This window comes from Larus michahellis, chromosome 7 (assembly GCF_964199755.1).
Source record: "Larus michahellis chromosome 7, bLarMic1.1, whole genome shotgun sequence".
NCBI classification, from domain to species: domain Eukaryota; kingdom Metazoa; phylum Chordata; class Aves; order Charadriiformes; family Laridae; genus Larus; species Larus michahellis.
This window is the reverse complement of record NC_133902.1, coordinates 5,651,305-5,664,203: the sequence shown is the minus strand read 5'-3', so window position 1 is coordinate 5,664,203 and position 12,899 is coordinate 5,651,305. Positions and strand designations below refer to the sequence as shown.

Here is a 12,899-nt window from a genome sequence, read left to right as displayed (position 1 = left end):
TAATAATCATTACGTACATTTCTGCAACATCTTTCATCCAAGTGTTCCGAAGCTCTTTACACACACTCATTAATTAAGACTCGTAAATTGTAAATGGCATAAAAGGTATGTGGGGATGTTTTCGGGGCTGTGACGAAGCCATCTCTTGGGCAGGATGTTGCAGCTGATCAACACCTTATAGCAACTGCATTTTCTCTTTTGATATTATTTTTGTTAACCGATGCTCTTTGATACATTTTTGTACACATGCCCAGAGGCTGGTTTGAGAATAATGAACTATTATATATGGCTTTTGCATAATGAATGGAATTATTTAATTGGCACATAATCTAAGAAACTGGTAATAGACTAAAATATTCAAAAGGTGAGCAAATTTGAAAGATGGGGGTGACTCAGGGAACACTAAATTAACATCTTCTGTCAAAAAAGTTTGCACTCAGTCCTCTACAGACATGCATAATATCTGGCAGTATAAAGACAGCCCTAATCCAACCAGTCTGATTCTCCAGTATGCGGCACACGGATTTCTCTTTATTTCCATGGAGCTGTGTGTGGTTGAAGTGTCTGTTTTGCAGATCAAGCTTTAGGTTCCAATTTTTATGTTGGGGTTGAAGCAGGACGCAGTGTATTACCGAGTCCTGGTCTGCCAGCCTCTCTAAGTCGCAGTTTGTGGTACAATTCCCAAGGGAGTCCGTATTCTGGACCCTCTTTCTGACCTTACACGCTGGTCTTTTCTCTACCACCAAGCCCAGACATCCCGACTGATGCTGCCCCTCTGGCTGAGCAGTGGCAGAAGCAGGAATGTTTTCTAACAGGTTTATTTAGCTATGCTTATCTGCTTCAAGCAGAGTGGACCCTTTCACGCTGGGACACTCAGTCTCCCGAGGCCGCGCTACCAGCTGCAAAGTGACAATTGCTACCATCAATAAGGCGAGGCCGTCAGAAACCTGGCCAGCTGGCAACGTGATTTTGGGGTGGGTAAACTGTAGGCATCCCTCCCCTGTCACACTCGATGAGGAAGACCTTCTGTGTTGCAATTAATTTTCAAACAGCAGCTCCTTTTCCAAAAACCTCATCCAACCTGTCAACGTCATTGGGATAATTCAATTACCTTTGCATCAGATTCTAGATAACTGATGAAGCCTCAAGCTACAAGTATGTTTGGCATGAATTATATTTCCTGGACTCAAATTTTGTCCCCTGCTGGGGAATGTGCAGAAGGGCTGACGCTCCGATCCGCAGTTAGTCACTCAGCCTCGGACCCTGGAGATCTGAACTGGAAGCGTGAGTAACATCAGGTTCTGGAGTTTTTAACAGAACGTGACAGATTAATTATCTGAGCAATCAGTTGAAATATGACTTCGGGACATAGATTGGCCAACATCAGAGAAGCTGGGGGACACCTCCCTAAATTAAAATATTCAAAGCCTCTCTGCCTGGTGATTTTTCCCTCTCCAGAAAAATAAACAAACTTTAATATTTGAAAAGATCTAAATGGGATGCTCTTGTTTGGACAGAATTAATAAAGCAGAACAAGACCTCGTTGATAGCTTGGCGTCTTTGACTCAGATAATTAATCACAGGGAAATGCTCCACTCAATTACAGCATTCAGAAAAACACAAATGTAACAAATCATGTTACAGGCCATTGCCATTTCTCACATCTTTGGGACAGTCTATTCATTTATTTACATGTATTTACATGATGTTGGGATTCTATCTCATTTATAGATTTCTCGCTACTTTGGGAATACAAATAATAAAAACTATATGACTGTGGGCTTTAACAGCCCAGATCTTACTCTGGAATCAATAAAAGTGTCCAAAATATATAAGGAGTCAAAGATGCCTTTGTACAGAAACACACTACAAGCTTAAAAATCATGTATTCTAAACATTGCCATTAGCATTGTTAAAAAATCATAGAATATTGTTCCAAATAAATAATTAGACGTCTTAGACAAACTTGCAAAATAAGCAATACAAGTACTAATCACTAAGAATCCCAGAATTAATGGTGGGGGAGAGTGGGGCAGATGCAGCACATACATGTAACGGTGCACAACAGGGTGCTGGGGACGCTGCAAAATTGAGAAGACGGAACCGATACCATTCCAGTAGGGGTGCTCCAAAACTGCAATCGCAGCAGTTTCAATTACAGGCTTGTATTTTTCTCCTTTTTTTAAAATGTGAAAACAAGTGGCTGCATGCACACATAAAATTCATCGCAAATTTGGATGTGGCTGACCTCAGTCCATTAGCTTTAATGGGAACAGGGGGGTTGGTACTGGCTGCTCAACAGGGCTGAGGATTTCAAAGAAGGGAATTATCCCACGTCCCAGCCTGGCAAAAAAATTAACTGATTTTATTAAAACATTGCACTGCAATCCCTCCTCGTCTCCTTCCACTGAGCACACGCCCAGGGAGGAAGGTTTGTTCCTCTGTGCCTGGTGGTTGGGCGAGGGGTTTCTGTCTGACTCTCAGTGGGTAAAACCCTGAACCTTGAAGTGTGTTACAGAACAAGATGGTAAAAAAACGAAACCACAAAACAAACCTCACTCCCAGCAGAAAGAGCTGCATCGGTGACCTGCTGCTGACAGTCTCTGGGCGTCTGAGCTCTGGGGAAGGAGCGCTGAGCGGAAGCACAGACATGGGAAACAGAAAAGCCCTCACAGTGGTTTCCGCAGCTTTTCCCAGCCCAACCCTGCCGCAGGCTGCTTCTCACAGCCTTTTCTGCGGAGCTTTCGGGCCACTCTGGAATTATTCCGGTTTACTGGCAACAAACCGGATCATCCCTACCTTGTCTATCCATGTGGTATCGCCAGCATTGTGTGGGACTCACCTCAGATGACCCTTCTCCAGTTCACAGTGTTTTTCCCAAATTCTTGGCCATTTCTGGTGTCGTAAATACTTGAATAAAAACCAAGTTAAAAAAAAAAATATTCTGGTTTAAAACCACTACCTCTGTTTCTCCCTTTATGCTTTTTTTCCCTTTTGTTTTTCTGAATGCCTCAAAGAGTACGAGAAGAGATGCAGCACATGACAGTCAGGTATTTCTGCAACCCAGCGATACTGCAAAAAACAAGTCTGAGTGTGATTTTGTCCCTTCAGAACTTTCCTGGAAGTTACAGGACAACAACCACGTGCAATATTTTTAAATGCAAGAAAAAGACACACACACCCCCCCCCACCCCCGCGAGACTCAAACGCTGCCCCCGGACAGAACGGCAGCATTTCATCCCGGACGTTTTCTCCGTGAATTCAGCTGCAAAGCGCAAATTATTTGCCCACGGCTTTCCCCTCGGGGCAGCCCCGCGGAGCTCGGCAGCCCAAGGCGGCAGTCTGGGCGCACACCAGGAGGGGGTGCCAAGCCCCCGGCTTCTGAGCCGCCAGCCTCTGCGCGGAGCGCACCAGGCGAGCCCCGCTCCCGCAGCCCCCGACCCAGCCGCCTGCCGGGGCTGCGCTTAAAACACCCACCGACGCGCCCCTGGTCTGACGGGAAAGCTCTTTTTCTTCACCAAAAGCTGCCCAACACCTTTAACTCTGTTGGTGCGGCGCCAGTAAGTGCCTGAAACCCGCCTGAGGACATTAGGGCAGGATAAATATACTTTTTGGCTGTATTTAAAGAAGGATCTGCCTCTGTGGGCTTGCCGTTGGTGGACGCGGGTACCGCTCGGGGGGGTACGGGCTCCTGGAGACGGACGAAACCCCGTCAGATCTGCGAGGCAAGAGCGTAAAATATCAATCGATGCTGCAAAGCGACCGGGAGGTTTAACAGGAATAAAACCCGGCTGAATCCATGAAGTTTCAGAATGACTGTTATAAAAATTCATCTGCACTGGGAGGCGCAGCTTTTAGACCTGAAGTATAAACCCAAATTCCCGGGCAGCCGCTCTGCCTGGCTCTCCACCCTGCCTTTAACGCTCTTTGCAGAAATTAAAGGATTAAAGGATAAAATTAATATTGCTCGAGCGAGCAGACCCCGAGTAAGACATCTCCCAGAGAGGGGCCGTGGACCCCGGGGCTGTTCGTGCCTTTTAAACCCCCCTCCCCGCGGTGACACCCGGGCTGCGAGAAATACCCCGCAAACCCGCAGCCCCCACGCGTGTCCCTGCCCGGGAAATCCGCAGCCGCGGAGCCGCATCATCGCCGGCTGCGGGCACCTGGGGCGGAGTGGGGGGATTAAAAATAATAACGATATTTAATCGCTCCGCAGCCTCCAGCCGGGCAGGGAAAACGGCGCAAAAGACCCCAAAACATGTGCGCAGGTGAGCTCCCCCCCTCCCCGCCCGCCGCGGGTGTCGCAACCGCGCCCGGCCTCAGCCGCGCCCCGCGGGGGAAGAGGGGGGGGCGGCGCGCAGGCAGCGCGCAGGCAGCGCGCAGGGGGCGCGGGCAGCGCTGCCGGCCCCGCGCCCGGCCCCGCCGGCCGCCCCGCGCCGCGGCGGCTGCGCGGCCGCGCTGCGGGCGCCGCCGATGCTGTCGGTGCCGGTGCCGGTGGCGGGCGCGGGGGCGGCGCGGGGCGCGGGCTCCCTGCCCCGCCGGCCCACCATGTGCAGCGGCGTCGGTTGCTTCTGGGCGCTGCTCTCCGCCGGCCTCTTGGCCGCCTGCGCCGCCGCTTTCCTCTCGCCGGCCTGGCTGCTGCCGCCCGGCCGAGCCGCCGCCGGTTTCGGCTTGCTCTGGCGCTGCGCCGGGCCGCCCCGCGGCTGCCACGGCTCCGCCGGCCCCGGCGGCTTCGGAGACATCCCCTCCGGCTCCTGGCAGGTGAGCGCCTCCCCCCCGCGACGCCCCCCACCAGCCTCCCCCGGGCTCCCCGGCATCCCCTCGACATGCCCCAAGTTCCCCGGCATCCCCCATCACCTGCCCGGCATCACCCCTGCCCTTCCCCGGGCTCCCCGGCATCCCCCATCACCTCCCCTGCATCCCCCCTGCCCTTCCCCGGGCTGTCCGGTGTTCCCCCATAACCTTCCCGGCATCTCCCCTGCCTGCCTTGGGCTCCCCGGGGTCCCCTATCACCTCCCCGGCATCCCTCCGACGTGCCCTGGGCTCCCCGGCAACCCCTCCATCATCCCTCCCACATCGCCCCAGACCTCCCCCAGGCTGTCGGTATCTCTGTCCTCCTCACCTCCTGTCATTACCCCAGCATCTCCTGTTCTGACCCAGGCTCCCCAGCATTCCCTCATCCTATGCCCCAGCATCCCTCTCCTGCCCTGAGCATCCCGGGCATCCCCGGCATCCCCCATGCTGTCCCCGAGCATCCTCTGCATCCCCCCATGCTGCTCTCAACCATCCCTTTCATGCCCTGCATCCCCCCATGTCCTGCTCCTGAGCATCCCCTCAGCACCCCCTGGGTGTACCGTGGTCCCCGTGGGGACACATCCCTCTTTGGGAAGCTTGACCGCGCGTGGGTGCTGCATGGAAACCTCCCAGGCGCCTTCGTGGCGGTGTGGGGGGTCAGTGCAGCCCAAGCGTGGCCGCGGCAAATGTCCCGGCCGTGGCCCTGGCAGTGCTGCAGGTCTGACACGGTCACCCTGTCACCTCAAACCCCTCTGACCCGCCTGGGTGAGCTCCTGCCTGGGCATGCAGGAGGGAGTTGGGGAAGAAGCAGGAGAGGTTTGGGGCTCCCCGGCGGGACATTGAGCATCACTTGCCGGCTGTTTGCTAAGCAGGAGAGGAGCAGGGAGGTGGCTGACACTGCTGCCCCTGGGACACGCGGATCCCTGGGTGTGGGGACTGTGGCCGTTCCCCTGCCTGGCCAGCCTGGGGTGATGCCCTTGCCAGGTTTTGGGAGGAAGGAGGCCAAGGCCTCCCCAGTTGCCCTGTGGGGCCTGGGGTTGCTGCGATGTCCTGAGGTGACAAAGAGCTGCCCATCCCCACTGGGTGTGTGCGGGGATCACACAAAGCCTGGCCCCAGCATCCCGCAGACCGCTTGCCCCTGCCCTTTATTCCTCCTCTCCCTTCCTTTCCTTTCATTCTGAGCTTCTTACCCTGAGGTTGCGAGTGTGATTTCACGACAACTGCTCAAAACACATGAGCTGTGACTTGCTCCGGGCTGCTATGTTGCAGAAATCTTCAATATGAGGGCTAAATCCCCGCGAGGTCGTGGCTGTGCCCACCACAATGGGTGTCAGTAGTTGAATTTCTCAGCCTGCCGTGAAGCTGCGCTGTTATCTCTCTGCGGATGCCAGGTCTGCGTGTGATTGCTTAAATCCCATCACGGTCCTTAAAATTGTCATTAAAGACAAATATTGTGAACTGCAGAGAAAAGAACCGGCTGTATAAAATCCTTCCTATTTATATGAAAACGTGCAAAAATGCTGTCGTTTCCGTAAGTTGGCCTTTGTTCAGCTGTTTCTGCAAACGTAGTTCAGATAAACACTTCCAAATAATAACAAACTTTAAATATAAGAATGAAGCTCAGCAGTGACTCATTTGAACAAGCTTCAGCTACGCACAACCTCAGCTGTCTAATAGCCTCTGAAAGCGCTTTAGATCCAGAATATAACCTAACACGAAGCCTCTGAGCTCCTGAGCTTGGGCTGTGGGAGGGATGAATAATATCACGGTACCGAGTGGAGTTTACAGGGGATTTCGGAGACACATCCTTGTCTCCTTTAGTAATGCCACCCAAATAATTAATGAACAACAAACAGTGCAGTCTCTTTCAGGGGAAAGCGCTCCTCTACCAGCTTTCTGCCGCGATGAGGATGAGAATACCTGTTGTGATGGTTATTTGATGGGGTGGAATATAATAAAATATCCCTGACAGCTTTGCTCGGGCAGGGAACAGCTTTGGCTTTCTTGCATGAGCAGCGCTCCGAACCCGCACGCCTCAGTGCTCAGGACGGGGGGAGCTGAGCGCCGTGTGCCCTGGACGCAAGTTCAAGCAGGAGATTCTCGTTTTTGGAGAGATGGGGAAACTGTGGCTCTTTTTTCGTGTCTTTCAGAACTTGTGACATTCATTTCCAATCTTTCAAGCCATCTTGCGGGCAGCTCCTTCTTTAAATGAAAGAGACTAACGTGGACGTCAATCTAGGAGCTTTGGAAAACAGCCACCAGCTTTGTGCTGAAGTGGGGGAGGCTGGCGAGAAGGGTGTGAAGCTGTGGCGATGGGGGCAAAGGAAGCAAAAGCCAACATCTGGGGGGATGCTGAGAGCACATCTGGGCAGGATACTGCCTGCATACCCAAGGAGGATGCTGAGGGCACACCTGGGGAGGATGCTGAGGGCACACTTAGGGAGGATGCCCACCCACAGTGCACAGGGGGTGGGAGCAGCCGGGATGTCCATCCCCGAGGAACGTTGTTCTTTTTGTTTCCTGAAACGTGCACGCTTACTGCGTTTCAAATGTTTCCCCGTTCAAATGTGCGGATTTGATGAAGGGGTGGGGGAGCGTTCAGCCCTGCAAATGATCGTTAATGCCAGTTGTGTGTTTGCACTTGGGGGATTATGTTAATCATGCTACAAATGATGCTTTGAATCATGTCTAGAGGTTAATTAACATGCCTTTCTTCTCTTAAGAGGGCCTTCATGTCTGCTTAGAGTTGCTGGCTTTTTTCTGCTTCCTTTCATAATTACTTTGCAGCTCTCTAATATCACGGGTACCTTTAATTTAACCCTGTCGGTGCTCAGGCTGCTGGGGCTTTGCACCGTGCTCAGCATCACGATGGCGATTTGGTGGGGTGGAATATAATAAAATATCCCTGGCTCCTGGAGATGGTGTGGCCAGGCTGGGACCCTGCAGGTCTCGTGCCGGCTGAGACCTTGCAGGAGTGGATGGAAACTGGAGAGGGTCTGGCTGGAGCCAGGTGAGGAGAGAGGATGATGACGGTGATATTGCCCACGGGCTACAGCCAATTTATGAGCGGGGCCCTTACATGGACAATTAATGGAAAGGAGGATCCATTGTGGGAGGACCTGAAGCTGTCAGGGCTGGAGAGAGACATCCCGAGGGGTGCAGACACCGTGGGGAGAGGGGATTGCTCTTGGGAGGCCAACTGGTAGAGCTGGGAAAAACAGGAGAGCTTTTCAGCTCTCAGCTGCATCATCGCATCTCACTACTTTTCTTTTTTTGGTGCCAGATCCCTGTGTGGGTATCTGTGCGTGCAAAATAGTGCTTTATCCTGAGCTCATTTATTTTCTTTTTCAGTGGGAGCATTTGGCTCATGGGTTCCTGTCTCAATGCTGCACTTCAGAAGCTAGTGCTGCTTCATTTCAAATTTCTATTTTTATTTTTCCAGATAGTCTCCAATTATTTTCAGGCTTTGCCAAGCACGTAATCTAAAATAACAAAGAAGCTGATCAGCCCATGGTATCCAGGTTAAAACCACATGGACCATGTGCCTATGAAGCCAGCAATGCCCCTCTGGAGCAGAACACCAAATAACCCGCTCAGAACAGGGGGAAGGCTTTGCCCGGCCCCAGGATTTCCCTAAGTGGGTATTTTCCTGGGGCTTTTTACCCATAGCAGGACTTGAAAAGATTCAGCCTAGTGAAAATGCACAGGAAACCTGCTTACCCTTTTATTAGAAAACGCTGAAAGGTTTCATAAACTCTCATTGCTGGTTGCTCACTGTGTCAGTTCAGCACGGGGTTGCCAATGTCATCTGAGGTTTGTCCTTTGGGGTCAGATTTGCAGAGCTACGAGCAGCCCCCTTCCCAGTGAAAAACCACACGGGATGCTCACGCAGGTGGGAAGATATTTGGAAAATCCATCACTCCTCTTCTAGCCCAGGCTCTGGCACAAGGGAGAGCTCAGTGTTTTGGGAGCTCCCAGTTTGCGACGTGACTCAAGCAGGGAGCCATGTGCGAGACTGGCTCTTGGGCAAAGTCTGCTCTACCTCAGGGGGCTGTGTATCAGGCCAGCGCGTTAATTTGGGATTAACGGGAAATCAAATTTTAGCTCCTCATCCTAAGAACTTCCCAAGAGACCAGATCCTTCCCGTCTTACTCTGTCTACCAGTCAGTTTGATTTTTAATTGCACTTACATGACCTTGGCAAGAGGTGTAAGTGCTCAGCAATTCTCGAAATCACCGTCTTCTCCTTTATGCATATTACTTTGCAGTAGACTTTATCTCCTCTCATTAGCCACCCAGAGTTTTTTGACCTAGATTAGTAGAACGGAAAATACCTGGTGTTGGGGAAACCTATAATTCCTGGGCTCTGGCCACATGCTTCAATGCCCGAGTAGCAAACCGTAACCAGGACTCGCTGACCAGTGAACTGCTCACCACTAAGCTGGGCTGAAATGGGTGCTGAGACAGGGCCAGCTTATGGGGGTGCTGTGGAAGGTCAAGTTGGTTGAAATACAGATAGGCTGCTCCTGGGATTATTTCTATCGACTCCACTCTCAACAGGAGAAGGAAGCTGCTTTGCTTAAACAAAGGCGTGGAGAGGTGGGTATTATCTGTGGTGTCACTGCTTGGGCTGAGGGGCCAGGGGCTGGGCAGCAGCCAGGGCTTAGCTGAGATGTGGCCGCTCGTGACAGTGATGACCAGTTCACGCAGGGTGACCTGCCCACAAGCCTGCTCGACAGAGTGAGTCCTGAACCCTGCACCTTGGGAAGGGCATTGCCTGGGTGCGTCAGGGACATTTTGAGCTGAACATTGCATTTCCCCTTGGTAGGGCCCAGAGCAGAGTCTGGCTCAGGGTGCTGGGGGCACGTCAGGGACGTTTTCATGGTGGGACATTTCCTCCATCCTTTTGAGGCTGGAAGTCCCACTCCCTTTGGGCTCCTCTCCACTGGCTTTGTAAGGAAAAGCCAGATGGGAGAGCTTTGTGACCTGCGGGGCGTTCCCCAGCCCAGGATGATGAGCCCAGCTTTGCTGCCAGCGCCAGGAAAGGGCTTATCCCAAGGCAGGATAATAACAGCATGTGGGTAAGAAGGTCTGATCTGGTACCCAGCGACAGCACACTGCTTGCTGCCTAATTAAAATTTCATTAAGTTGGTTCACATCCCTTGATGGAGGTCACAGGCACACCATTGATGTGCTAATGTCTTACTTTTTCCCTTTTTTTTCCTCTTTCACCGCTATCCATCATCCTCTTAGATAAAGCAGTGCCATTAGGAACTGCTTTCCAGTGTCCCCAGATGCAATGGCACTGGAAGAAAGACAGCCGTAATTCATCAGACATATTATCTGTCTCTTATTTTCTCCCTAATTAAAAAAATGCATTTTATTTTCTTGAATCGGTTTGAGCATTAACCCCTCTGGTGTTTGTGTTGAATACACTGATTAGCTTGAAAGTGGGAAAGTTACCTGGAAGTCAAGGACTGGCCAAGCTGTGTCGGGGAAAGGGGGTTTGCTGAATTTTGTGCATTAGCAGCTAAATATGGGCTTGGGGGAAGTACCCCCCTGTGTGTGCTGTGGCACGGGCAGGTCCCCATCAACCAAGTCCTTCATTTGAAGGAGAAGAAATGGGGACTGGAGCCTCATTGCCTCCTCTGCATCCCTTTGCCCCAGCCCAAACCATCCTGGCTCAGGGGACTCTTAGACATCAGCCACCTCCTCAGCGGCGTCATGCCTGGGGCTCTGCATTGCTACCAGGCTGGTTTGGGGAGGTTGGACCCGCTCCCACCATTCCCATCGGATAACACCGGGCACTTCCCAGCGCTGCTGGGCAGGGGATAGCATCTGCATGGGAGCAGGATGGAGAGGGAAGATCAAATAGGAAGGAGAAAGCTCTCAGATGGCGCCGAAAGGAAGGTAATTGCTGGGGCGGAGAAGACGAGGACGTGTGGGATCCTCTTCCTGGCCGTCGCTTTAATGCCGACCAGATGGCGGATGTTTGTTTCTGTGACTTGTGTGGGGGAAATATGAACAAGCTGCGAGGCTCGATCCACCCACCCCTGTGCACGCAGCGTCTCCTGCAGAGGCAGGCGCCTCTCTCGTGCGCCCAGGTGGATATTTCTGGCTTTTACCAAGATCTCCTCTTGCGCCTTTGCCCAAGAAGGCACTGCTGTTTTGGGTGCAGGGCAGCCTCACCCAGCACGGTGTGGATGAAAGCAGGGGTTTTAGGGTCTGGTGCAAAACTCACGGGAAAGTTTGAGAGGAGCAGAGGACCTGGTGGCCACATGGTGCCGGTGGCAACGACTCATGGGCGCAGGGGCACGCAGAGTCCCTGTCGGGCGCTGGGGTAGAGAGGAGGCAGCTTTGCTGCTCCAGCGCCACTGCTGCTGCCCTGCAAATAGATACCAGTCTGAGTATTTGCACTGATCCTTTCCAGCCCTCTTTATTTGCCCTCCAACAGGTGGTGGCAACGGCTCCTCCCCTACCAGGAGCATCTCGAGCCATGCAACTGCCAACATCTGCATCCACTTCCCAGCATCAGCCCCTGGTGTGGCCTCCCTCGTCCTTGCCAGCACTGCTGCAAATCCCAAACCCTGGGGTCCCCACTCAGCACCTCCACCCAGCACTGATTTATTTTGTTTAAGAAGGTTAAAACCTCTGGTGTCCATTCGGGTTCTGCCTCTCCAGGCACAGCGCTATCCAGATTAACCCCAAAACATCTTCCCTAAATGAATATTTAATCACACAGAGCTCTGATGGGAAGGGACTGCATGTAAAGAAAGAAAATGGTTTGATTAGTTTTGCCCCCTCTTCTCTTGCAGTTGCTTTTACAGACAGTTTTCCCCAGTTTGTTTGGGGTTTCTCAGACTTTTTCTGCCTCAACACACACCCCCAGAAAGCCAGATGCGCTGTGACCTTCACTCTTTCTTTATCTCACTTAGCTTGTGACTTTATTTCCTAATTATTTAGGGTTTTTATTTTCCGCCCCCATTTGCAAAGATGCTTAAGCATTTGAGCAGGGCTGAAACACCCAAGCAGCGTGTAACCTTGCCTTCAGCCTGCTGCTCCAGGTTCCATCCAGGATGGCAGCTTTCAGGGGTGGTCAAGTTGCAATTACTAAGTTGCATTAATAAACTAAAGAAGTGTGGTGTGACCCAGTGCACAGGACGCGATAGCAGGAGCTTTGTCAAGTTGGTTTATCTCTGCAAAGCCAAACACCGGGTACCATTTCTCAGCACCAGCTCATTGGACTGGACAATATTTTTTTCTCCCTTTGCCCTTTTCTCTTTAAATTGTGAAGATCATGGATGCTGGTTTCAGAAGATGGCTTAACTATTTTTTTTAAATTTTCATTAGGGATATTAAGTGATTCTTCCCAGGATGGTCATTGTGTGACATTTTACTTTTGGGGTTTTTTGGTGAATGAAACAGCATCTTCAGCAGATTTATTGCTTAGTGAATGGCATGGTCATGGCGTGTGTCAGACCTGTAAAATATTAAAATAATGGGTAGGGGATTGTTGTTAATCGGAATTTATTACGCTACATAAAGGCATATTTACAGTCCCACCAGGGGACTATTAATTTGTTTGGGGATAAACAATTAATCTCCCTGGGAGTGGGAGCAGAAAATCTGACATGCTTTTATGCCTTTTCCCAGCGCGGCGGAGGGAGGACAGCTCACAGCCCCGGGCTGCTGGGCTGCCAGAGGAGTCTCCCCTGGCACAGACACGGCTCTGCGATGCCTGGGGAGAGGCAGCCTGCTGGTCAGTGAGGTCTCGCTTCTCCCTGGCTGCTTTTGCACAGTGGGAGCTGCGCTCTCTGCTGTGATGAATGGGCTTTTTCCTGCCTTTGCCTGAGCTGAGCTCTCACAGACGGCCTCGACGCATCCCGTTTGTTTTCCCCCCATCTATTTTTGGGTTTTAGCCGTTGCATCCTGTTTCCTGCATCCTCTCCTTTCCGCTCAAGATGCAACAGGCACAAACAGGGAGGAGAGAGGGAGGTACTGTGCAGTTGGAAGGAGAGGCGTTTTAGCTGCTACTGTTTTGTACCTTTGCTCCATGGACGTCTTCAAACTTAAGGCTCATTATTCTTCTTTGGAAGAGACTGTTTG

General features: G+C 51.8%; 1 protein-coding gene across 1 annotated transcript in view; it reads left to right on the top strand.

Moving 5' to 3' along the window:
- The first annotated feature begins 4,459 nt into the window (after positions 1–4,459).
- Positions 4,460–12,899, top strand: part of LHFPL7 (LHFPL tetraspan subfamily member 7) — a 67,269-nt gene continuing 58,829 nt past the window's right edge. Inside the window, exon 1 of the mRNA XM_074596183.1 lies at positions 4,460–4,761. Coding sequence (XP_074452284.1) covers positions 4,474–4,761 — 288 coding nt within the window. The 5' untranslated portion in view covers positions 4,460–4,473. The remainder of the gene's footprint in view (positions 4,762–12,899) is intronic.